The 27735-nt window shown below is 46.2% G+C and overlaps 1 protein-coding gene across 2 annotated transcripts in view; it reads left to right on the top strand.

The window, feature by feature from the left end:
- COL26A1 (collagen type XXVI alpha 1 chain) overlaps window positions 1–27735 on the top strand; it is a 642742-nt gene that overhangs the window by 611739 nt on the left and 3268 nt on the right. The window contains exons 13-15 of one of the 2 annotated variants that reach the window (XM_075333240.1): window positions 16600–16644; window positions 25194–25278; window positions 26767–26810. In XM_075333240.1, the coding sequence (XP_075189355.1) occupies window positions 16600–16644; window positions 25194–25278; window positions 26767–26783 (147 nt within the window). In that variant the 3' untranslated portion in view covers window positions 26784–26810. The remainder of the gene's footprint in view (window positions 1–16599; window positions 16645–25193; window positions 25279–26766; window positions 26811–27735) is intronic. The other variant, XM_075333239.1, reaches the window with a different exon arrangement.

Consider the following 27735-nt stretch of genomic DNA (forward strand, 5'->3'; position numbering starts at 1 on the left):
GGGAGCTTCTTCCCTCTCTCCTGACTAGACTTATTTCCTCCAGTTTACTGAATGTGTCAGTCCTGAGGTGGGCAGAAACTCCCAACCGTTTCCATGGCACCTTGTTGTGAGGAGAATGAACACCTTACTTTCATACGCATACACTGACCAGTAGATGGCAGCTAAATATATTTAACAATCCACAGTGTATGCACATTATAACACAATGCATTACATCCTTCCTGACTCACAGTGCCCAAAGTAAATCTGCCACACAGAAACAGATCTACTGCCACACCACAATTGTTTAACTCAGCAGCAGTAGAACGAGTACCAGGATACCACATTACGATTAATAAATATGCTACATTATTAGTCTAAAGCGTCTTTGCACACTACGACATCGCAGGTGCGATGTCGGTGGGGTCAAGTCGAAAGTGACGCACATCCGGCGTTACTTGCGATGTCGTAGTGTGTAAATCCTAGATGATACGATGAACGAGCGCAAAAGCATCGTTATCGAATCATCGGTGCAGGCTCCGACATTTCCATAATGCCGCTGCTGCGACGGTACGATGTTGTTCCTCGTTCCTGCGGCAGCACACATCGCTGTGTGTGAAGCCGCAGGAACGAGGAAAATCTCCTTACCTGCCGCCAGCGGCTATGCGGAAGGAAGGAGGTGGGCGGGATGTTTACATCCTGCTCATCTCCGCCCCTCCGCCGCCATTGGCCACCTGCCATGTGACGTCGCTGTGACGCCACACGACCCGCCCCCTTAGGAAGGAGGCGGGTCGCCGGCTAGAGCGACGGTCGCAGGGCAGGTGAGTGCATGTGAAACTGGCGTAGCGATGATTATCGCTACGCCAGCTATCACAAGATATCGTACCTGCGACAGGGGCGGGGACTATCGCGTGCGACATCGCAGCATCGGCTTGTGATGTCGCAACATGCAAAGTCCACCTAAGGCTACATTCACACGTGAGTGGATGAGTGAGTAACATGTCCGTTGTGCCGTTCATTATTTTTTCAAACAGCAAATGGACCCATAGTTTCATTTGATTCATACACACATCAGTTTTAAAAATGTGTCTGTGTCTCCTGTCTGTGAGACTCAGAGGATGTCCTATTCTCATCCTTTTGTGGCCCAGACTCAGCCACTAACATCTATGGGGATCCGTATAAAAAGAATAAAACATGAAACACATACGTTGTTCTTCAGCGTTACATCCATGTTTCATCCGTTTTTCACTGATACATTGAGAATCAATGGAGAAATAAAAAGTACAAAATATTTATACCTCCTTCAGTTTTTAAAAACAGATGAAAAAAAGGATGCAAAATGGAGTCAATACAGATAACACAGAAAAATGGTCCATTTTACAGGGATCTAAAAATAGACACGAATGTGTGAATGTAGTCTTGGTTAAAGTGGCTCTGTCATCAGATTTCACAACACAAACTGCATACAGTAATGCAGAGCAATTACTACAGCCCGGCTCTATTACTACTTTATCACTTGTGTGTGTTTGAGAAAGGTCAGTTTGCCTGAAATGTTACTTGATTTATACTCTATTTGCTGGACAATATAATTAAAGGCTTTCTATATTACCTATTTAAGAGTGTCAGATCCTCTCTATATGGATGCATACACTATTGAATAGATCTTTTACACTATATGAGGCTGGTGTACTTATTTTGAAAATTCATTAAAAAATGCTCAATCTTATTGGAGGGTTATATAGCCAGTCTGGAATGGATATTTGTTATAATGACACCAGTCTCATGAGGTCTAGGAGATCTATTTAATAATTATATGCACTTATGATCTAGTCAATTCTGGTGACATATCTGTGATGATGGGCGGACCCGGACTGTAGAAGTCCAGATATGCACGGTTTCAAACATACCTTAGTGCCGGACCTGGCCCCGGAATTCTCAAGAAACTCCGGGTAATGATTAGAGTTGAGCGCGGTTCGTGGTTCGAGGTTCTCCAGTTCTAGGCTCGAGTGATTTTTGGGGCTGTTCGAGATCGAACTAGAACTCGAGCTTTTTGCAAAAGCTCGATAGTTCTAGATACGTTCGAGAACGGTTCTAGCAGCAAAAAGCAGGGCTTTTTACAGCTACAGTGTGCAGGAGCCATCGCTGGCAGCCTGCCACAAGCTGGTAACCAAGATAAACATCGGGTATCCAAGCAAAGCGCTTTGGTTAGTAACCCGATGTTTATCTTAGTTACGTGCAGGAAGCCCACACTTCCCGCTCAGCTCACTCCGCCCCCTCCTGCCCGCGGCATGTACACATATACACACACACACGTACACATACATACACACACATACATCCCCCCCCCCCGCTCGGCTTACCTGCGGTGATGAAGTCCCGCCATCCCGACCTCAGCGCTGTCACTGTCCTCCATGGCCGCCGCTTGTCACATCACCTCTCGCTTCCGACCCGAGACTGACTAGCAGTGACGTCACGGACCTCTCGCGATGTTTGGCTGTGAAGGAGCCAGTCACTGAACTCAGTGACAGGGGCTGTCGGCAGTGCTGGAGATCAGCGCGGGTAATGTACCTCGCTGACAGCAGCACTTGTCATCCCCTGCAGTGACCTGGGCTGACCCATTGATGTTAGCTCAGGTCACTGCACTGCTCTCCCAGCCAATGGGGAACATCCTGCTCTTCATTGACTGGGACAGTGTGGATCGTCATGGCAACCCCTTGGATTACACCAGACCTGGATTTGTTTTTCATTCTAATAAATTGGTAAAAGAGGGAATGTTTTGGGGAGTGTTTTTTCAAATAAAAATGTGTTTGTTTTTTTTTTTTAAATTATTTATTTAATTTAAAATAACAGCGTGGGGTGCCCTCAGTTTTGGATTACCAGCCAAGGTGAGGTTGCCAGCTGTGGTCTGCAGGCTGCAGCCGTCTGCTTTACCCTAGCTGGCTACAAAACTAGGGGGAACCCTACGTCATTTTTTTTTTTCATTTTTTTGGCTAAATACAAAGCTAAGCACCCCTTAGTGCCACATGAAAGGCACCAAAGGGTGCTCCACTTTTTCTCCACTTTTTCTCCACTTTTTCTCCACTTTTTCTCCATTTTTTTCTCCACTTTTTCTCCACTTTTTCTCCACTTTTTCTCCACTTTTTCTCCATTTTTTCTCCATTTATTCTCCACTTTTTCTCCACTTTTTCTCCATTTTTTTCTCCACTTTTTCTCCACTTTTTCTCCATTTTTTCCTCCACTTTTTCTCCACTTTTTCTCCATTTTTTTCTCCACTTTTTCTCCACTTTTTCTCCATTTATTCTCCACTTTTTCTCCACTTTTTCTTCATTTTTTTCTCCACTTATTCTCCACTTTTTCTCCACTTTTTCTCCACTTTTTCTCCACTTTTTCTCCACTTTTTCTCCATTTATTCTCCACTTTTTCTCCACTCTTTCTTCATTTTTTTCTCCACTTATTCTCCACTTATTCTCCACTTTTTCTCCACTTTTTCTCCACTTTTTCTCCATTTATTCTCCACTTTTTCTCCACTTTTTCTCCACTTTTTCTCCATTTATTCTCCACTTTTTCTCCACTTTTTCTTCATTTTTTTCTCCACTTATTCTCCACTTATTCTCCACTTTTTCTCCACTTTTTCTCCACTTTTTCTCCACTTTTTCTCCACTTTTTCTCCATTTTTTTCTCCACTTTTTCTCCACTTTTTCTCCATTTATTCTCCACTTTTTCTCCACTTTTTCTCCTTTTTTTCTCCACTTTTTCTCCACTTTTTCTCCACTTTTTCTCCACTTTTTCTCCACTTTTTCTCCACTTTTTCTCCACTTTTTCTCCACTTTTTCTCCGTTGTTTTTCTATGGTCGGTCTACCCATTAGCTCTGCCATGCATACTGTAGCTCTACACCTACTGCACATGTTACTTTATGATTGACATCTCTTTCGTACCAGAGCTGTCTAAGTCTACTCTGACCCCATATTTGTCATTACTATATTGTCCTTGTACTGTATTATGACATTTGTATCATGTGTTTCATTTCTTGCTGTGTTGCAATTTTTTTGCTGCATCCCAATTGTACCTCTACATTGTTCGAGTTTATGTTATTGTTCTCTCACTCTTATGTAATACTGATTATTGTCATTTTTCATGATTACATGCAGATAAGTCCAATCTGACGAAGGCTCAGGCCGAAACGTCATTTGTAACTTGTTTTGGACAAAAACATATATGCTTATGAAAAAAAATAAATTCTTAATACGGACCAATAAAGAGTGATTTTGCATTACTATCCATTGTGACTTACTGACTTAGTCTGGGAGATTTAGAGTGCCGAGGTTACTCACTCATTTTATCTATTATTACCTCTGAGCACCTATATACCAGTGAGCAGAGCTTCCTCTACAGTAGTTCTCCTGATTAGGCATGCCCTTACCTCATGAGCAGGGCATTGCAGCTTTGGTAGCAACCATTACGACATGGACTCTGCTGCTGTGGACCCGGGGAGAGTGAGTGCAGATTCATTGCACCCACACTCCTCACATGAAGGGTCCGCACTCCTAGAAAATGGGGGATACGTTCCCTGAGTGTCTCCCCCCCATATTCTAGACGGTCCAGAGTCGTCGTGGGACCCCTTTATTTTTTTTCTTACAATAAATTGGTGAAAGAGGAAATGTTTTGGGGACTGTTTTTTAAATAAATTTCTTTTGTCGATTTTTTGTTTTTGTTAGTACTGACAGTTTATGATGTTGGGTATCTAATAGACATCATGACATCACAAACTGCTGGGCTTGATCTCAGGTGACTTTACAGCTAGTATCAACCCGATTTATTACCCCGTTTGCCGCTGCACCAGGGCACGGGATGAGCTGGGGTGAAGCGCCAGGATTGGCGCATCTAGTGGATGCGCCACGTCTGGGGTGCCTGCGGCCTGCTATTTTTAGGCTGTGAAGGCCCAATAACTATGGACCTTCCCACCCTGAGAATACCAGACCACAGCTGTCCGCTTTACCTTGGCTGGTGATCCAATTTGGGGGGGACCCTACTTTTATTGTGTAATTATTAATATTTATAAAATAATTATAAAAAAGAGCCTGAGGGGACCTCCACATTGGATCCCCAACCACGGTAAAGCTGCCAGCTGTGGTTTTCAGGCTACAGCCGTCTGCTTTACCCTAGCTGGCTATCAAAAATGGGGGGACCCAACGTCATTTTTTTTTTTAACTATTTTTTAAATAGAAAAAATTAATGGGCTTCCCTGTATTTTGATTGCCAACCAAGGTAACGGCAGGCAGATGGGGGTGGCAATCCATAGCTGTCTGCTTTATCTGCGCTGAGAATCAAAAATACCGCGGAGCGCTACGTCATTTTTTTAAAGATTTATTTTTACAGCACTGTGATGTCCAGCAATCAAAATACAGGGAAGCCCATTTTATTTTTAGTTATTTTAATAAATAATTAAAAAAAATATATATGGGCTCCCGCTGCATTTTTTGTATTGCTAGCTAAGGGTAATCCAAGCAGCTACTGGCTGCTAACCCCCACTGCTTGGTGTTACCTTCACTGGCAATGGAAAATCCAGGGAAGCATTTTTTATTTTTTTTGCCAAAAAACTACAAAAAAAGGACGTGAGCTTCGCCATATTTTTGTATGCTAGCCAGGTATAGCAGGCAGGTGCTGGAAGAGTTGGATACAGCGCCAGAAGATGGCGCATCTATGAAAATGCCATTTTCTGAGGCGGCTGCAGACTGCAATTCGCAGCAGTGGGGCCCAGAAAGCTCAGGCCAACCTGTGGTGCGGATTCCAATCCCCAGCTGCCTAGTTGTACCTGGCTGGACACAAAAATGGGGCAAAGCCTACGTCATTTGTTTTCTAATTATTTCATGAAATTCATGAAATAATAAAAAAAGGGCTTCCCTTTATTTTTGGTTCCCAGCCGGGTACAAATAGGCAACTGGGGGTTGGGGGCAGCCGTACCTGCCTGCTGTACCTGGCTAGCATAAAAAAATATGGCGAAGCCCACATAATTTTTTCAGGGGGCAAAAAACTTCTGCATACAGTCCTGGATGGAGTATGCTGAGCCTTGTAGTTCTGCAGCTGCTGTATGTCTGTATGGAGAAGAGCAGACAGCAGCTGCAGAACTACAAGGCTCAGCATACTCCATCCAGGACTGTATGCAGAAGTTTTTTGCCCACCAAAAAAATGACGTGGGCTTCGCCATATTTTTGTATTCTAGCCAGGTACAGCAGGCAGCCACGGGCTGCCTCCAACCCCCAGTTGCCTATTTGTACCCGGCTGGGAACCAAAAATATAGGGAAGCCCGTTTTTTTTAATTATTTCACTTATTTCATGAAATAATTAAAAAACAAATGACGTGGGCTTCGCCCATTTTTGTGTCCAGCCGGGTACAACTAGGCAGCTGGGGATTGGAATCCGCAGCACAGGTTAGCCCGAGGTTTGTGGGCGCCTCTGCTGCGGATTTCAGTCCGCAGCCGTCCCAGAAAATGGCGCTCTCATAGAAGCGCCATCATCTGGCGCTGTATCCAACTCTTCCAACAGCCCTGGAGCCGGGTGGCTTGTTGGGTAATCATGAGTTAATACTGGCTTTGTTTTACCAGCCAGTATTAAGCCAGAGATTCTTAATGTCAGGCACGTTTGACCCGGCCATTAAGAATCTCCAATAAAGGGTTAAAAAAAAGACACCACACAGAGAAAAAATACTTTAATAGAAATAAATACACAGACACATTAGAGACTCCATCATTATTACCCCCTGTCAGCCCTCCACGATCCTGCTCTTCTGTCTTCTTTCTTTCTAGTGTAGTAGTAGTGACGATTGTAGTGAGGATGAGATTCACCAGCTCATCACTTGGGGCTGGGGAACCTCCATCCTCACTACAATCATCACTACAATGGGGAAGCAGCGTGCAGCCTTCACTCCGTGAGTGATCAGTGCTGGCTGCTAGCGGTAACGCTGACAGACGCGTTACCATAGCAACGGTGCTCTCGGAGCCGCGGTTAGCGGTGACGTCACCGCTAACTGCGTTGCTATGGCAACTGTGATCTCCGTTAATGACCGGCTGTGTCAGCCGGTCCCTAACGGAACGGGGAGTCGACCGTGTGCTAGAGCATGTCGCCGGTACACGGCGATACACATATGTGCACCGTGTACTGGAGAGATGCACTCGCAGGTCCTACATGACGTGTCATAGTCATGTGACCAGTCTGTAGCCAATGAGATAATAGCCACGTGACTGGTCACATGGCTATTTTGACGTCACGATAGGTCCTGCATCTCTGCTGGCAGTGCAGGTCACCGGGAGGATTCAGCAATCATCGGATGGAATAGCGGCAGGAGACAGAGTGCAGAAGGGATCGCGAGGACTGGTAAGTGTTATGGCAATGTTTATTAACTGTTTGTGTACATTTATAATGCATTTTTATGTGTTTGTGATTGCCTCCCATTATAGCCTATACGTTCGAGTTTGGTTCGTCGAACGTTCGACGAACCGAACTCGAACGGGACCCCCGTTCGGCGAACCGGCCTCGAGCCGAACCGGGACCAGTTCGCTCATCTCTAGTAATGATCTGGGTCCGGCAACTCTGGACATAAAAAAATAAAGCAAAAATAAAGAAATTAAGAGTGAAGCGAGCGCTTCAGCCTTACTTTGTTTCCGGCGCAGCTGTAACGGCTCATTCTTATTCTGGGGCCACTCATTAGGCACAGCCTATAGCTGTATGCTTTATCTGTGCTTGTTATCATTTTATGGGGGGACCCTGCACCAATTTTTTTTTTATTTATTTCTTTTTACACCACACTAAAGACCCGCAGACAGGGTCTGTGATTGCAAGCAGTCAGACACTGTCTCACAGGCTGCGGGCATGTCTGACTGGACCCAATCACAGACACCAGGACTGCCAGTGAGCAAGGAAAGCAGTGCATATGTATGAGCAATAATAAGCGGCCCCAGAAGAAGGGGAGAGGCCTAGAATCAGATACAGCCGCGCCGGAGACTCGGTAAGTATGAAGCACTTGCTCCGATTCCCCTATCCCTTCTACCACCATTTTTATGCTCCAGATTCTGGTCCCCATAGACTTATATGGGGGCCAGGGTCTGGCCAGATATCCAGGACCAATCTGGAATCGGATTTTTTTTTTTTTTGTTTTTAAACCAGTTACATCCGCCGGTCCCGGTTATCTCTGAGTCCTTCCATCACTACTCATCTACTTTAGCTATTGTGTTTCTTCGGAGGGATATTTCTGATAGATGGTTTCTTGATTCGTTCATTATATATAACTGTCACAAACCACCGGGGGGGTCACTCAGAAATTCCCCGCGCTGGCTACCAGTACGTCACAATCGGGGGGTAACAAGTGGGGGTCACCCCTCCTTTATACCTCCCGACCGACAGACAGAGCACGTGACGCGCTCTCTAGCGCCCCTCTTATAGTCAGGCCAATTATGGAATTGCCCGACCATAAGCAAGGAGGCCGCTATACTACTTATGCCGATTATTGAAGGGTCCCCGGTGAGAGTAAGGTATATATTCCCCCGACCTCCGCGGGCGGAATATATAAAATCTCCCCGAATCTCACTGGCCTCCCCACAATAATCCTTGGCACAATTCGCTGCCACCAACCGATTTACGGTAACTATTAGCCGAACACACAGACGTGGGATTCAAGATCGAGATAACAGAACAGCCCAAGATTAATTATATAATTTAATCAGCCTAAAGCACACTAGAAACTACAATATATACAATAGGGAATCTACAGAATATACATATGTCAGAGTACAGTTACAATCAAAGCATGGGTTACAAACAGGCATACACAGTTCCAGCAGTTACCTTGTTGCGTCTGGCCACAGGGGGGCGCTGTAGGCCAGGTTTCTAGGATCCTTCCCACAGATGTTTCCTACACGTGCCCCCAGCGAAAAGACCACTGGAAAATGGCCGAAGTAGGGTTATCAACCTGGCCAAATCCAGGTCCCCTCCTACTTTAGTGACCTCAGAGGGAGCACTGCTCCACCCCTGGCTTGAGTTATGGACAATCCACAACATGGAATATGGGCCATAACTTTGCCTGGGAGCGTCGTAGGCGGACGCCAATGCTCTCATTGTGACAGTTATGAATTTAGCTACAGAACGAGGGGACTCATGACCTGTCTGCCAGTTCCCCATTGGCTGATATCACGCCTGGGGCATTTCCCAATGTCCTGCTCCCATAAAAAAGGGTGTGCCAGCATCGTCCGCATGCGGAGACACCATTTTTATGGTTGCCATATTTATCGGAAATATGGCTTGCGAGATATGAACCATTTTTTACTGGAGTCGTTCTGTCTGGCTATTTCCATAGCCTTGCTAACTAGCTAGCAGCCCCCACTACAGGGTCACGGCAGGGAGTCATCCTGTGTCCATTGTCCCCAAGCCACCTAATTTCCATATCACAGGACATGGCCATGGAGGTGTAAGTGGAACACTGAGAACAAGAAGGGAGGGGGCACTGCCAGGGAGTGATGAGGGATTATGACTGGAGTCATAATTCATCTTCATATCCCGGGATTTGCCTCACACCTCCCCCCTTTTGAGGGCGCTAGGGGGCAGCACACTCCGGTGTTCCCCCGTGCGCCCGTCCGCGACCTCTCCTTGTCGGGACAGCCCGTCTGCGTTACCGTGGTCACGGCCCCTTTTGTGGCGAATGGTGAAGTTGTATTGCTGGAGCGCAAGGCTCCATCGCAACAATCGCCCATTCGTCCCAGAGACGGTGTGCAACCAGCTGAGGGGATTGTGGTCCGTCTCCACGATGAAGTGGCGCCCGTATAGATAGGGTTGCAGACGCTGCAGGGCCCACACTATGGCCAGGCACTCCTTCTCCATCGTGGAATAGGCAACTTCCCTTGGTAACAGCTTCCTGCTCAGGTACAAGACTGGGTGCTCTTGGCTCGCAGAGTCCACCTGGCTGAGCACCGCACCGAGGCCGAAGTCACTGGCGTCGGTCTGTACTACAAACGGCCGCGTGAAGTCGGCTGCCTGTAGCACGGGCGGGCTGGACAGGGCGTCCTTTAGGGCCCGGAAGGCTGTCTCGCAGTCCATTGTCCAATCGACTGCAGAGGGCAGCTTCTTCTTGGTGAGGTCCGTCAAGGGCTTTGCCAGGCTACTATAGCATGGAACAAACCTCCTATAGTACCCAGCGGTCCCCAAGAAGGACATCACCTGCTTCTTGGTCCTGGGGGTGGGCCAGGATGCGATGGCTTCCACTTTCTCAGGCTCGGGCTTCAGTGTTCTCCCACCTACCCGGTGACCGAGGTACTGGACCTCGCTCATGGCCAGCTGACACTTTCCCGGCTTGATGGTCAAACCTGCCCGGTGGATCCGCCTGAGCACCTGTGCTAGATGCTCTAGGTGGTCCTCCCAGGTGGGACTGAAGACGGCAATGTCATCCAGGTACGCGGCCGCGTACCCTTCAAGTCCCTTGAGCAGGGTGTTGACCATCCGCTGGAAAGTGGCAGGGGCATTCCTCATCCCGAATGGCATCACCGTGGACTCGTACAGTCCAAATGGGGTAATAAAGGCAGAGCGTTCCCTGGCCTTGCGAGTCAGGGGGATCTGCCAATATCCCCGGCTCAGATCCATGATGGTCAGGTACTGAGCCCCGGCCAACTGATCGAGCAGGTCATCGATGCGTGGCATTGGGTACGCATCGGCGACCGTGACCGCATTGAGCCCCCTGTAGTCCACGCAGAACCGAGTGGTTCGGTCCTTCTTAGGGACGAGGACTACAGGCGAGGCCCAAGCGCTGTTGGATGCCTGGATCACCCCCAGCTTCAGCATCTCGTCAATCTCCTGGCGCATGTGTTGCTGCACCTCCAGGGAGACCCGATATGCTGAACGCCGGATCGGGGGATGATCCCCAGTGTCCACGTGATGGACAGCCAAGTCAGTCCTTCCGGGCTGGTTGGTAAACAACCCCCGGAAGGGGAGGAGGGTGGCCCACAGCTGGGACCGTTGGTCTTCCAAGAGCTGGTGGCCAACCTCCACATCCTCAATGGATCCGCCTGCCCTAACCTGGGCTAGCATATCCAAGAGGGTTTCCGCTTCTCCCTCCTTGGGCAGGTTGCACACGGGGAGCGCACATGCCTCCCGCTCATGATGTGCCTTCATCATGTTCACATGGAAGGGCTTCCGCCTTCCACGGGCAGGGTCCAGGGTGACCAGGTACGTTACAGGGTTGAGCTGCTGGTACACGAGGTATGGGCCTTCCCAGGCTGCCTGAAGCTTGTCCTGTGGTACGGGGACCAGTACCCACACCTTTTGACCCACTTGGTAGGTCCTCTCACAAGCGTTCTGGTCGTACCAACGCTTCTGATCGGCCTGGGCTTGAGCCATATTGTCATGTACCAGTTGCGTCAAGGCCTGCATTTTGTCCCGGAAGCGCATGACATACTCGATAACCGACACTCCAGGGGTGGCCAAATCCCCTTCCCAAGCCTCTTTCACCAGAGCCAGGGGGCCCCGCACACGTCGCCCGTACAGGAGCTCAAACGGTGAGAATCCTGTTGAGGCCTGTGGAACCTCCCGGTAAGCAAATAACAGGTGTGGGAGATACCGCTCCCAGTCACGCCCATGGGAGTCGACCAACATCTTAAGCATCTGCTTTAAGGTGCCATTGAACCGCTCGCACAGGCCATTAGTCTGTGGATGGTACGGGCTGGCCACCAGATGTCGCACCTGGACTTGCTTACAGAGGGCCTCCATCAGCTGGGACATGAATTGGGTCCCCCGGTCAGTGAGCATTTCCTGGGGAAAACCCACTCGGGAGAAAATCTCCAGCAATGCGGTGGCCACCTTGTCAGCCCGAATGGACGACAAGGCCACTGCTTCTGGGTACCGGGTGGCATAGTCCACTACCGTCAGTAGGAAGCGTTTCCCGGAGCTGCTGGGGATGGCCAGCGGGCCGACCAGATCCACAGCCACCCTCCTGAAAGGCTCATCGATGATTGGCAGAGATACTAGTGGGGCTTTGGGGCGTGGCCCCGCCTTCCCCACTCTCTGACAGGTTTCACACGAACGGCAGTAGGCAGCCACATCGGCCCCCATTTTTGGCCAGTAGAAATGCTGGTTTAACCTGGCCTTGGTCTTAGCGATCCCTAGGTGTCCGGCCATCGGAATCTCATGTGCGATCCGCAACAACTCCGTCCGGAACGGATAGGGTACCACCAACTGTCGGTCCCTGGGCCACGCCTCCGGTGAACCCTGCTGGACCGTGGCCCGGTACAGCCGTCCTTGGTCCCAGACCACTCGCTCCGGGTCCGAGTCCGAGGGAGGCTGTGCCGCCTGCTCCTTAAGAGCTTTCAGGCTGTCGTCAGCTTCTAACGCTGCCTGAAACCCCTGACTAGATGTGGCCAGAATCGACGAGACTGTCACATCTTCAGTCAGTACCCCGGGACCTGTGTCCTGGCCTCCACCTGACTCGGCTGCCACTTGGTCAGAAGGGGAAGAGCTATCGGACCTCCGGGAGGCCCCTTGGCTTCCAGCACTCCCACTGCGGGTGACAGCGGCCACAGCCGCTGCGACCGTGGGTCGTGCCTGCTCCTCCTCCGTTCCTGACCAAGTCGCCGGTTCAGGCAGACCTACCTGGCTTCCTGACACCCCGGTTGTGGGGGAACCATGCACCGAGATCTTACCTGGGAGCACTTCCGCTCCTGGACCGGCCCCAATCTCACCTGCCTGTTCCCCTCCTGCAGCAACAGAACCCCGCTGTGAAATCTCTGGGGACCCCACATTTGCTGTGGTAGCCCCCACCCCACACACTGGTCCTCCCCCTGCAGCACCCTGCTCTCTGCTTATCCCTGCAGAGGGCAACAGATCCCAGCTCACAGGCTGGTTACTTGTAGAGGCATTGTCACACCTTTCTCTGACCCCCTCCCCTGTCACAGCTGCCGCTGAGTGTGTGTCTATGGTGTCTATGCAAGCAGAAATATCAGAGTTCACTCCCTCCTCCCTTACATCATTCATAGATAACACATTAACATTGTTAGGAGTCATGTCAGTACGGGCTGAAGGTTCAGCCCTTGGGGGGGGCCCAAACTGGGAGGTTATCTGCCCCAAATCTGTCCCAAGTAGCACGTTTGCAGGGATCCGATCAGTTACCCCCACCTCCCTCACCCCTCGCCCTGCGCCCCAGTCCACATAAATGTCAGCAACAGGCAGCGCCGGGTCAATGCCTCCAATCCCGGAGACAGCGAGGGTTTTTCCAGGGATCAAGTCTTGGGGGGACACCATCTCAGGCCGCACCAGAGTCACCTCCGAGGCGCTGTCTCGCAGTCCTATGGTCACAGACCGGCCGACGGTGACAGGTTGGAAGCTGTCCAGGGACCTACCACCACCCCCACCCACACAATACACCTTGGGCGGCCCTTGGGACGGGGACGGAGCCGGGGCCTTGGGACGCTGAGGGCACATGGCCTTGAAGTGTCCAGGTAGGTTGCACTGGTGGCACCGTCTTGGTTCTGCCACGGGCCTGGAGAGGGGAGTTGAGGGGGACACCCCCTGCAGTCTAGGGGCAGGTGGGGCAGTCGCAGAGTTCATCTTACCCCCTCTCCAGGTGCTGCTGGTGGCCGCTCTCCTGGCCTCAGGGGCCCGGTTGTTGGTGTAGTCATCGGCAAGGGCAGCTGTAGCCGTGGACCCCTTTGGCTTCTGGTCTCGGATGAACTGGCGGAGATCCTCAGGGCAGTTCCACAAGAGTTGCTCCGTGATGAACAAGTCCAGGATCTCCGGTCCGGTGGAAAGCTGCAGGCCTTGGGTCCAGTGGTCGGCAGCTCGGGCAAGTGCCCGCCGGTGGTCAGCCCAGGAGTCCTTTGGTCCCTTCTGTAGGCTCCGGAACTTCTTGCGGTAGGACTCTGGAGTGAGGTTGTACTGTTGGATCAGGGCCCGCTTGATGGTGTCGTAGCCCTGATCTGCCTCAGCAGGCAAGTCCCCAAGGACATCCAGGGCCTTACCCCTTAAACGGGGGGTCAGGTATTTGGCCCACTGGTCCTTGTTCAGATGGTGCTGCAAGCAAGTCCGTTCAAAAGCAGTCAGGAAAGAGTCCAAGTCTCCATCCTTCTCCAGCACTGGGAAGTCCTCAACACGGACCTTTGGAAGTTTGGTGTTTTGAAGGTCACATGTGGCTGATGAGGGCCGGAGCTGAGCTAGCTGCAGCTGGTAGTCACGGTCTGCCTGTCGCTCTCGCTCTCGCTCTTCACGCGCTGCCTGCCGCTCTCGCTCCGCAGCCTCACGCTCTGCGTGCCGCTCTGCCCTGCGCTCTGCCAGGAGTTCCTTGTAGCCCTTCTGGTCTCCAGCCTGGAGAAGGGCCATAGCCATTTGAAGAAGGCTATCCGAGCCTCCCAGGCTCGGTGGAATGGCACGTGGTGATCTGCGGCACGCTGCAGAGCTAGGCGATTCACTGTCCCTTTCAGAGCGGAGGGCTGGCATCTGGCTCGTTGAGGAACCTTGGGTGAGCTCCTCCTCATCTTGTCCAGCAGTGCCAGGTTGCGCAATGTCCTCGGCAGAACGGTTTTCTGGCGTCGAGCTCCTGGAGGACTCGTGGGCAACCTCCTCATTGCTGTCCACAGCACCGTCCTCCCTCTCTTCGGCTCCTGCCTTAGCATTGGCCAGTTGCATAGCTCTGCTCCTGGTGCCATCAGCCATTCTTGCAGACTTTTGGTCACTGACACAGAACTGACACCTGATGCCTCCACACACCTTACAGTATCTGCACTCTGACACTCTAGTGTTGAGCTAGTCTGAAGACCCCAGCAGCCACAGCTGCTGCAGGCAGTCTTTAGTGTCTGGGAGTATGGGTCTCACACTCACACACACTATTATCTCGATCCCACCGCTTGCCACCAATATGTCACAAACCACCGGGGGGGTCACTCAGAAATCCCCCCGCGCTGGCTACCAGTACGTCACAATCGGGGGGTAACAAGTGGGGGTCACCCCTCCTTTATACCTCCCGACCGACAGACAGAGCACGTGACGCGCTCTCTAGCGCCCCTCTTATAGTCAGGCCAATTATGGAATTGCCCGACCATAAGCAAGGAGGCCGCTATACTACTTATGCCGATTATTGAAGGGTCCCCGGTGAGAGTAAGGTATATATTCCCCCGACCTCCGCGGGCGGAATATATAAAATCTCCCCGAATCTCACTGGCCTCCCCACAATAATCCTTGGCACAATTCGCTGCCACCAACCGATTTACGGTAACTATTAGCCGAACACACAGACGTGGGATTCAAGATCGAGATAACAGAACAGCCCAAGATTAATTATATAATTTAATCAGCCTAAAGCACACTAGAAACTACAATATATACAATAGGGAATCTACAGAATATACATATGTCAGAGTACAGTTACAATCAAAGCATGGGTTACAAACAGGCATACACAGTTCCAGCAGTTACCTTGTTGCGTCTGGCCACAGGGGGGCGCTGTAGGCCAGGTTTCTAGGATCCTTCCCACAGATGTTTCCTACACGTGCCCCCAGCGAAAAGACCACTGGAAAATGGCCGAAGTAGGGTTATCAACCTGGCCAAATCCAGGTCCCCTCCTACTTTAGTGACCTCAGAGGGAGCACTGCTCCACCCCTGGCTTGAGTTATGGACAATCCACAACATGGAATATGGGCCATAACTTTGCCTGGGAGCGTCGTAGGCGGACGCCAATGCTCTCATTGTGACAGTTATGAATTTAGCTACAGAACGAGGGGACTCATGACCTGTCTGCCAGTTCCCCATTGGCTGATATCACGCCTGGGGCATTTCCCAATGTCCTGCTCCCATAAAAAAGGGTGTGCCAGCATCGTCCGCATGCGGAGACACCATTTTTATGGTTGCCATATTTATCGGAAATATGGCTTGCGAGATATGAACCATTTTTTACTGGAGTCGTTCTGTCTGGCTATTTCCATAGCCTTGCTAACTAGCTAGCAGCCCCCACTACAGGGTCACGGCAGGGAGTCATCCTGTGTCCATTGTCCCCAAGCCACCTAATTTCCATATCACAGGACATGGCCATGGAGGTGTAAGTGGAACACTGAGAACAAGAAGGGAGGGGGCACTGCCAGGGAGTGATGAGGGATTATGACTGGAGTCATAATTCATCTTCATATCCCGGGATTTGCCTCACAATAACATTTCAAAATTTTCAACAAATTCAATCTAATTGCACAAAACAGAATAATAGGTGGATGCCTTTTCAATAAATTGTTCCAATGTTAACCTATCCGAAAGTGAGAAAATGCAATCTTCAAGCAAAGCATGTTGGTTCCCTTTACTCTTTGGTATTTAATGCATAATCATGCTGTGAAATTATATATAATATTACTATATAAAATGTACAGCCTAAAATTGTACAGGTTTTAGCATTTGGAGGTTTCCGTTTTATAACTGTCACAAGAGGAACACAAGGGGCCCAATTACAGGCACATATGAAACTAAAATCTGTTTAATAGAATATTGAATTTATAACAATAAACATATTTACCATAGATTTGTGTGCTTTTCTGTAAATGATTCAATTGCAGATTTTGGTGATCGGAAATATTATTGACAATTATTTATATTATTAATATTTCTATTACTAGGGAGAACCTGGATTGAAAGGAGAAGATGGACATAAAGGAGACGACGTAGGATTATTTGTGTATTTCAGTAAAATATTGCAGGTGTTAGAATTGTACAGTAAAACCCATAAAATCAATAAGATGGTTCATTTGTAAAAAAATAATTAAGAATATTAATGAACACTGAGTCAGAGGATAAAAGTGCTGCATGTTTGAAAGAAATGTGAAGTTCTCCACGTTTTACTTAATCTGACGCATCATCAGGGGATACTATAGCCTCAACCCCCTGATGAAGCCAGTCATTGTGAAACATGTTGGGAAGGCTATTAGTTAAATGTTTTTTTAGATAGGTTAGGCAGTGTAGGGTGGAATTGACATAATATACAATATAATTGAATATCTGTTTCTTCTTAGTGAGCTTTGGTCCGCGACCGAATGGTTCACTTCCTTTTGAGATGATTTATTCTTTCACCCTATATGCCAATTTTAATTTGGTCATTTAATTTGGTTAATAATAAAAGTTATATTTTAATGATCTTTATTAGGGTACTGCTAGTTGCCCTTTGAGCAAAAGGTGTTTAATCATCTGGGCATTGGGACACATTACTGAGACCAGAGGTGAATCATTGAAAAGTATGTAGAGTGTAAAATTCATTTTAGTAAAAAAATACACAACAAATTATTAACTTAGGAAAACGTGTTAGAGGAAATCTTGAAACCATAGATTAAAAAAATACAACAAATAATAACTATAGCTGTAGTTATTTAAAGAGAACCTGTTGGCAGCATTTTACTAAGTGCAGACAGGGCCATATTGGCATGTAATACTGATTAAAATGATACCGGTGGTGAAGAAATCCATTTGGTGTATTATCTGTCATCTGCGTTTGATGTTTTCTTCTATTCATGTCCGTGGGACGGGACTGGTGGAAGAGTCTTTCGCTCTGTTTCTGCCCCTCCGCCGCCTCTGGCATCTTTTATTCTTTCATATTTATTTTTGTGCTGGCGCCGTTCTAGATGTGGGCGGCACTTGCACATATGACCTCTTTACAATCTTCTGGAAAATGGTGCCGGCGACTGCTCATGCGTAGATTGCTCAGTGCCACTGGCGCCATTTTACTGAAGACCACTGTGAGATCAATCTGCACAAACACCACCTGCGGCTAGTAAGGCGCCCGTGCAAAATTTAGATAAGAACAAAAACCAAAAAGAGGTAGCAGAGGGGATGGCACAGAGCTGAAGACCCTTCCACCAGTCCCATCCCGATGCACAAAGATATGAATAGAAGGAAACGTCAAACGTAGATTAACGTAAATACATAAAATGGACTTCTTCATCTCAGATATCATTTTAATCAGTATGACAACACCAATATGGCGCTCTCAATACTTTACTTTAGAAAATGCGGCAGACAGGTTCTCTTTAAAGGGTTTGTAGCAAGTATGGAAGTTATCACCTAATCTTTTTCAGCTGCCTCACAAGGAATGCATGGCATGTCCTTCTCTCCATTCAGACGGGACTCTGCACATCCCTATTTTCGAGAACGGTTGAGGTCCCAGAATTCGAATCCCCAGCGATTAGGAAATTTTCCACCTATTTTATTGATACCTTTCATGCTTGGTACAAGTCATTTCAATTAAAATAATTTATAATGTCATACAGTTCGAGGAAAATTAGAACCACACAGTACCAATATAAAGTGCCACCAAAATAGTGCCAGAGCGATCCAAGCATAGAGTCATGATAATTAGTTTATTAATATGCCGAATAGGATGCATTCACACACTTCTAGAGATTGCACGGGTTCTCCGGTGCGGTTTGTATACCTGAAATGTCATTTGAATCTTTAGTTTTTTAAAATCTTGAATTAACAAATAAATAAAAAAAAAAAACACAATATACCAAACTTTATTACACTCTGAATACATTTTAAGACATTTGAAATACACTGTTATACTTATGTAAAAACTTAATTTATTAAAAGAGAAAGTCCCCAGGATGTATCATAGGGGTTATTATATATTACATGCTTTCCAAAAGACACTTTACTAGATTGAATATAAACAATTCACAACTTACCTTGGGATATAAACTTTAGCCAAGTTTTTAGGATGCTGGCCAGGAAATTTCCATCTGTTCTAATTGTTGATAAACCTAATTTGGATGTTTGTCAGGATGTGTTTTAATGTTAAAGTTTTGAGGCTTTTCAATATTTTTTAATTTTATTTTACCATGTTAGATATAGCAGATTTGAGCTCACAGAAATATATGTATACTATTTTTAAAAATAAACTTTATTGGATTATATTAAAAACACAGCTAATGATATCTATACAAAAAGCAAAAAAATAGTAAAAAATATCCCCACAGGCTACCAAGAGTTTTTATGAAGGTCTTAGCACATATCTGTCACATGGGTGTATTATTGGATAATAGCAGACCACTAAGAGGCGTGTAATACCAATGTAGATAATTCTCCAAAAATGTCCAACTACAATTGAAACCAGAAGTTTACATACACTATATAAACAGACACATCTGCATATTTCTCTCACTATCTGACATGAAATCAGAATAAGCCTTTCCCATTTTAGGTCAATTAGGAACCAAAATTATTTATATTTGCCAAATGCCAGAATAATAAGAGATAGAGGATGTTTTAAGACATTTTTATTACTTTCTGCAAAGTCAAAAGTTTACATACATTAGTATTTGGTACCATTGCCCTTAAACTGTATGGCTGTTTGCGCACTTTGCGTTTTTACCTGCGTTTTAGCTGCGTTTTGAACTGCAGCATTTTCATGCCAAAACACATGCGTTTAATTCGCATAATTTTGGGCAAAAACTCAGAGCGTTCAAAGAAGCAGCATGTCAATTGTTTTTGCCATTTGGGCTGCGTTTTGATAACATTGAAGTTAATGAGAAGTTGCCAAAAGCAAGCAACATGAAAATTCCAGCGTTTTACATGCTTGTTAGCTGCAGAAAACATGCGTTTTGGACTACATAAACGCATGCGTTTATTATGACATCAAAATAATGGAATGATATGTCCCTTTACACACACACATAGTCCGACAATTAAATTAATAGAAATACTATTTTATTGTTATTTTGCCATAAATAGTATAAAACCGCTATAATTATATTAACCCCTTCACCCCCGGCCACTAAAACACCCTAATGACCGGGCCATTTTTTGCAATTCTGACCAGTGTCACTTTGACAGGTTATAACTCTGGAACGCTTCAACGGATCCTGGCGATTCTGAGATTGTTTTTTCGTGACATATTGTGCTTCATGTCAGTGGTAAATTTAGGCCGATATTTTTTGCGTTTATTTGTGAAAATTTAGGAAATTTGGCGAAAATTTTGAAAATTTCGCAATTTTCAAACTTTGAAAATTTATGCCCATAAATCTGAGAGATATGTCACACAAAATAGTTACTAAATAACATTTCCCACTTGTGTACTTTACATCAGCGCAATTTTCGAAACAAATTTTTTTTCCGTTAGGAAGTTAGAAGGGGTCAAAGGTCATCAGCAAATTCTCATTTTTCCAACAAAATTTACAAAATAATTTTTTTTAGGGACCACATTACATTTGAGGTGACTTTGAGAGGCCTAGGTGACAGAAAATACCCAAAAGTGACCCCATTCTAAAAACTACACCCCTCACACTGCTCAAAACCACATCCAATAAGTTTATTAACCCTTTAGGTGCTTCACAGGAACCAAAGCAATGTGGAAGGAAAAAATGAAAATTTTACTTTTTAACACAAAAATGTTACTTTAGCCATAAAATTTTCATTTTTACAAGGGAGAAAAGAGAAAGTACACAATACAATTTATTGTGCATGTTCTCCTGAGTACGCTGATACCCCATATGTGGTAAAAATCAATTGTTTGGGCGCACGGCAGAGCTCGGAAGGGAAGGAGCGCCATTTGAATTTTTGAACGCAAAATTAGCTGCACTCATTAGCGGACGCCATGTCGGGTTTGAAGACCCCCTGAGGTGCCTAACCAATGGAGCTCCCCCACAAGTGACCCCATTTTGGAAACTAGAGCCCTCAAATAATTTTTCTAGATGTTTGGTGAGCACTTTGAACCCCTGGGGGCTTCACATAAGTTTATAGCGTTGAGCCGTGAAAAGAAAAAAAAAAATTTTTACCACAAAACGGTTGCTTCAACTAGGTAGCTTTTTTTTTCACAAGGGTAACAGGAAAAAATGCACCATAAAATGTATTGTGCATTTTCTCCTGAGTACGCAGATACCTCATATGTGGTGGAAATCAAATGTTTGGACACACAGCAGTGCTCGGAAGGCAAGGAGCGCCATTTGAATTTTTGAGTGCAAAATTAGCTGCACCTGTTAGCGGACGCCATGTCGGGTTTGAAGACCCCCTGAGGTGCCTAAACAATGGAGCTCCCCCACAAGTGACCCCATTTTGGAAACTAGAGCCCTCAAATAATTGTTCTAGATGTTTGGTGAGCACTTTGAACACCTGGGGGCTTCACAGAAGTTTATAGCGTTGAGCCGTGAAAAGAAAAAAAATTTTTTTTACAACAAAACGGTTGCTTCAACTAGGTAGCTTTTTTTTCACAAGGGTAACAGGAAAAAATGCACCATAAAATGTATTGTGCATTTTCTCCTGAATACGCAGATACCTCATATGTGGTGGAAATCAAATCTTTGGACACACGGCAGTGCTCGGAAGGCAAGGAGCGCCATTTGAATTTTTGAATGCAAAATTAGCTGCACTCATTAGCGGACGCCATGTGGGGTATGAAGACCCCCTGAGGTGCCTAAACAATGGAGCTCCCCCACAAGTCACCCCATTTTGGAAACTAGAGCCCTCAAATAATTTTTCTAGATGTTTGGTGAGCACTTTGAACACCTGGGGGCTTCACAGAAGTTTATAGCGTTGAGCCGTGAAAAGAAAAAAAATTTTTTTTACCACAAAACGGTTGCTTCAACTAGGTAGCTTTTTTTTTCACAAGGCTATCAGGAAAAAATGCACCATAAAATGTATTGTGCATTTTCTCCTGAGTACGCAGATACCTCATATGTGGTGGAAAGTAATTGTTTGGGCGCATGGCGGGGCTCAGAAGAGAAGGAGCGCCATTTGACAGCAAAATTGGTTGGAATCATTAGCGGACGCCATGTCACGTTTGGAGACCCCCTATGGTGCCTAAACAGTGGAGCTCCCCCACAAGTGACACCATTTTGGAAACTAGAGCCCTCAAATAATTTTTCTAGATGTTTGATGTGCACTTTGAACACCTGGGGGCTTCACAGAAGTTTATAGCGTTGAGCCGTGAAAAAAAAAAACTTTTTTTTACCACAAAACAGTTGCTTCAACTAGGTAGCTTTTTTTTTCACAAGGGTAACAGGAAAAAATGCACCATAAAATGTATTGTGCAATTTCTCCTGAGTACGCAGATACCTCATATGTGGTGGAAAGTAATTGTTTGGGCGCATGGCGGGGCTCAGAAGAGAAGGAGCGCCATTTGACTTTTCAAACGCACAGACGCAGTGCACTGATCGGCCGCTGCAGGACGCACGGTCGGATGCGATAAAAAAAAGCGTCGGGGATACGTAAAAAAAAAAAAGTCACGCCAAAAATTGACCATGGATGCAGATACGTTATGTGCATCCCTGATCAGCGCTTGGTGGGACGCACGGACGGATGCGATACAAAAAGCGTCGCAAATATGGAAAAAAGTCACGCCAAAAATTGACCATGGATGCCGATCCGTTATGTGCATCCCTGATCAGCGCTTGGCGGGACGCACGGATGGATGTGATACAAAAAGCGTCGGGGATACGGAAAAAAAAAAGTCACGCCAAAAATTGAGCAGGGATACCGATCCGTTATCTGCATCCCTGATCAGCGCTTGGCGGGACGCACGGACGGATGCGATACAAAAAGCGTCGGGGATACGGAAAAAAAAAAGTCACGCCAAAAATTGAGCAGGGATGCCGATCCGTTATCTGCATCCCTGATCAGCGCTTGGCGGGACGCACGGACGGATGCGATACAAAAAGCGTCGGGGATACGGAAAAAAAAAAGTCACGCCAAAAATTGAGCAGGGATGCCGATCCGTTATCTGCATCCCTGATCAGCGCTTGGCGGGACGCACGGACAGATGAGGTGTAAAAATGGACAGGGGATACGGAAAAAAAAAAAAGTTATACTCACAGTACCCAGAGGACTAGCAGGAGGATCACTGACCAGAAGAGCTGGAGAGGAATAGATGGCAGAGAGATGGACAGCTTTACAGGAGCAGCAGGCAGATCAGCAGAATGCCCAGGAAGGACCCAGCGATGGACGCAGATGTGATCAGGCCGGTGAAGACAGGTAAGAGGACGTCGGGGGAGAGCAGAGGGGGAGAGGGGGGGGGTGAGAGCAGAGAGGGGGGGGGGGAAGCAGAGGGGGAGGGGGTAGAGCAGAGGGGGAGACCGGAGAGGGAGCTGCAGAACAGAGATAATGGGGGAGGCAGTCAGATCGCGGGGGGAGCAGATCGGGATGTCGGGGGGGGGGGGGTTGGGGGGAGCAGATCGCGGGGGGGGCACGGCAGGGGCTACCATGGCAGCGCGCAGGGGCACCACGGGAGCGCGCAGGGGCACCACGGGAGCGCGCACGAGCTGGCTGCAAAGTGAGCACAGTACTCACGTGCAGCAGCGGTGACAGCTAGGGCGGCGGCGGCGGCAGCAGCGGCGGTGGCGTGGTACCACAAGTACCAGCCACTGCACGCTGCAGACATGTTGGGGGAGGGCTCGCAGGCCAGCACAGGCCTGGGGAGGGCGGCCACCGGCAAATCACACCGCCCCACTGCACACTGATTGGAGCGATTGCGCGTCATAGCACGATCGCTCCAATCAGTGCTGCAGGGGCTGGGGGAGACATGTTTGAGGTCCACCTATGATATGCTGCAGCAGCTGCGGCATCTCATAGCTGGATCTCACAGGATCGCACTAATTCGGGCATTATTTTTGCCGAAATTAGTGCGATCGATGTGGTTGGCGGTTCAGATTTGAACAGCCAATCACATCGATCGTCGATAGGGGGTGGCGATGCCGCCCCCCCTGGGGTCAAGCAAAGGTCCCCTGCTGTAAGAAACAGCAGGGGACATCATTTGAAAGCCGTTGCTATGGCCACGGCAATCAAATGAAGTTTAGGCAGTAAAATTACGTCCCTGGTCGTTAAGTCACGTTAAAATAGGACGTAATTTTACTGCCCGCGGTCGTGAAGGGGTTAAATATAACTAATTTCGTTATGATTTTAAACATTATATTTATTTTCATTTTTTTTTCCTTTTTTCATAGTGTTTTTATGTTAAAACTTTATTTAGTAGTGTCTTTGTAATCAAAACGCATCTGACTTTAAGCAATGGAAACTCAAGTAAAAAGCACTAAAAATGCGGCTAAAACACGGTAAAAATGCACGCGTATTTACCGCGTTTTCGTGGACAAAAGCAACTTTGGCAAAAACCATTTCTGACAAAGGATGCATTTAGAACTGCAACTACCTCGACGCAAAGTGCACACATAGCCTTAGACTTGGGTCAAACGTTTTGGCTATCCTTCCACAAGCTTCTCACAATAGTTGGTAGGAATTTGGGCCCATTCCTCCTGACAGAACTGGTATAACTAAGCCATGTTTGTGAGTCATCTTGCTCGCACCGGCCTTTTCAGCTTTGCCCATACATCTTCAGTAGGATTAAAATCAGGGATTTGTGATGGCCACTCCAAAACATTGACTTTGTTATCCTTAAGCCACTTTGTAACCAGTTTGGCAGAATGCTTCAGGTTATTGTCCATTTGGAAGACCCATTTCCACCCAAGTTTTAAGTTCCTGGCTGATGTCTTGAGATAGTGCTTCAGTACTGCCACATAATCTTCTTTTCTCATGATGCCATCTATTTTGTGTAGTACACTAGCCCCTCCTGCAGCAAAACAACCCCACAACTTGATGCTGCGATCCCCGTGTTTCACAGTTGGGATGGTGTTCTTAGGCTTCAAAGCTTCTCCCTTTTTCCTCCAACTGTAACAATGGTCATTATGGCCAAACAGTTCAATTTTAGTTTCGTCAGACCACAGGACATGTCTTGAGAAATTAAGGTCTTTGTTACTCTGTTCATTTACAGCTACAGAGTCAGCTACTATGTAAAAAATCCTAGAAACCCCAAAGAATTTGCGTTGTACTAGTGTGAACAAAGCTTAAAGGGGCTTGTTTGCCAAGTACATTTTATCTTCAAAATAATCAGTATGAATTAAAATAGAAAAAAATGCAATATTCACCTCAAAAATCCCCAACCACTCCCTACGATGTTGCATGAAGTCCATTCTTTTCACGTCCCTGGGTTGCGACATAATCACTGCATACTGTAACAAAACATAAAGTAGAGGTCAGCGTGGTACCAGGCAACATCAGAAATGATGTGGCAGGAAAATGGTGAGTTTAATATTATGCTTTCACGTTATGCTGATAATTTTAGCAAATAACGTTTACTTGCCAACCAGCCACTTTCAAAAAATTGCTCTCTGGAAGCTATTGTTTAGGTCTGATTTTCTCTCTATTAATTGCAGTGTAACAAAATAAATTTCTCTTACAGGGAGAAGTTGTCCAGCAGCTGAGAGAAGCTCTGAAAATTTTAGCAGAAAGAGTGTTAATTTTGGAGCACATGATAGGGATACATGGTGAGTACAAAAGACAATAATCATAACTAGCGATGAATGGATCCGGCAAGATTCTAATTCACCAAACCGTGTAGATTTTAGAACTGTTAGTAATTTGATTCACAACTAAGTTATTCTCTGCAAATTGAATGCGCCCTATTATGATCTCAGGTCTCTCCAGACTCCAAAACATTATAGATGTAACATGTTAAAAAAAAACCCTTATACTCATCTCAATACTCACCTGTCCCGACACCACTGTTGCCTTTGGTGCCCGACTGTCCAGTCCTCAGGGCCTCTTCTTTCCACATTCATTCGCTGGTGTCTTCACAATAGAACAGGATGTGACCAAGCCATGGAGGTCAGGGCGGATCATGACATCACAAGGTATGATGTGCAGCAACCTCAATGCTGGTATCTTCACCCTAGAACAGTACTTCCAGCCAAGACTAGGCCTCAAAGGTCATGGCGTGTCATGATTAATAATGAGCAAACATGCTCGACATTGCTATTTACTTGATCGAGCATTGGGGTGCTCGGGTACTCGCTGTGCTCGACTGAGTATCATGGATGCTTGGATGCTTCGTTAGTGAATAACGATCACAAAGCATAGGCTCGCTTCATTGCATGATCAGAGCAGGCACCCCAAGGAGAGCCATTTGCAGTTTCTGAATGGCTCTCATTTGGGGTTAAAACAATGTTTTTGGATGTAGTGTATAAAAAAAAAAAAAAAACTGGCTTCTCGTCCCGGAAAGGCTCTGTATATGGCTGGCTATATGTTTGCGGATAGCTGAACTGGCCAGTCATTCTACTTACATTATACTCGTTACTCGAGTTGAGTCCTTTCAGAGCGTCTGACTTGCTCGGCTCGAGTAATGAGCACGTAAGCATTTTAGTGCGTCCCATCACTAGTCATGATATCACAACCTTACAACCTCTGCTGTGACCTCTTAGGCCTGGTTGCAGCCGGAAGTCCTGTTCTAGAGTTAAGACATCGATACAGGACTATGGAAAGAAGATGCCCTGAGGAACAGATGGTGGGCACTGGTGCCAGCAGGGGTGCTATGACATGTGAGTGGTGAGGTGAATATTATGGGGGGCTTTTAACCTTTTGCTGGCCCTCTATAGATCAGAAAAATGGCTCCCATTTTGCCTGATATGTGAGGAGTGAATTACAACAAAGCTGTATTCTGGAGAAAATTTGCCCATCTCTAATTATAACCAGATGCTAAATTCTTTACTGTTTTAACTAACCCCTTAAGGACCGGGCAATTTTTAGTTTGTACACTTTCGTTTTTATCTCCTCTTATTCCAAGAGCCATAACTTTTGTATTTTGCCGTTGATATAGCTGTGTAAGCTTGGTTTTTGTGCGATGAATTGTACTTTTGAATGACGCCATGAATTTTTCATATGATGTAATGATAAGAGGGAAAAATTCCAAGTGTGGCAAAATATCAAAAAAAGGGAAATTCTGCAATAGTTTTTTTTTATTATTTTTTTATTTACAGCGTTCACTTTACCATAAAACTGACCTGGCAGTATGATTCTCCAGGTTAGTATGATTACGTAGATCCCAAACATGTGTAGTTTTTGTTTTATTTAAGTGGTGACAAAAAATTCTGAAATTTTTATAAAAAAAATCTTGCTTGTGTCACGACTTTCTGTAACTTCTTACATTTTTGAGACAGAGCTACGGGAGGGCTTTTTTTTTTTAACCCAAAGTTGATGTTTTCATTGATATTATTTTGGGTATATACAATGTTTTGATTGCCAGTTATTTTTTTTCTGTTATTGTGGCTACCAAACAACTGCAGAAGTTTTGATTTTTTTTTTCTCGTTACACTGTTTACACCTGGATTAATTTATTTTATATTTTGATAGATCACACTCTTATGATTGCAGCACCAAATACAGTGGGGGAAAAAGTATTTAGTCAGCCAAATGTTGCAAAAAAAAATGTTGCCAAATCAGATAAGGTGATTTTCTGGATTTGTTTTCTCATTTTTTGTCTCATAGTTGTGGTCTACCTATGAAGTCAATTACAGGCCTCTCTCATCTTTTTAAGTGGGAGAACTTGCACAATTGGTGGCTGACTAAATACTTTTTCCCCACTTTATGTGTTATTTTTATTTTTTTGTTCTTAATTTTCAATTTGGTAAAGTGATTTGAACCTTTTTATATTTTTTTTATGTTTTAAACTTTCTTTTTAGTTTTTACGCTATTTAATAGTCAATGAATATGATGCTAACTGTGAGAAACACAAAAAAGACAATGAATATGATCATTTATTTATATTTATGCTATTTAATAGTCCCCTACAACAGTCTGATTACTTGTTCTTTATACAGCAATGCCACAGTTTATTGGAGAAATCAGATTCTCCCATAAACGCCGGCAACAGGCTGGTTTTCACAGGAGTACTGTGATAATAGACACAAGGGCCATCAGGTGACCTGTGGCTATCATGACAACTCATT

Source organism: Anomaloglossus baeobatrachus, chromosome 2, assembly GCF_048569485.1.
Source record: "Anomaloglossus baeobatrachus isolate aAnoBae1 chromosome 2, aAnoBae1.hap1, whole genome shotgun sequence".
NCBI classification, from domain to species: domain Eukaryota; kingdom Metazoa; phylum Chordata; class Amphibia; order Anura; family Aromobatidae; genus Anomaloglossus; species Anomaloglossus baeobatrachus.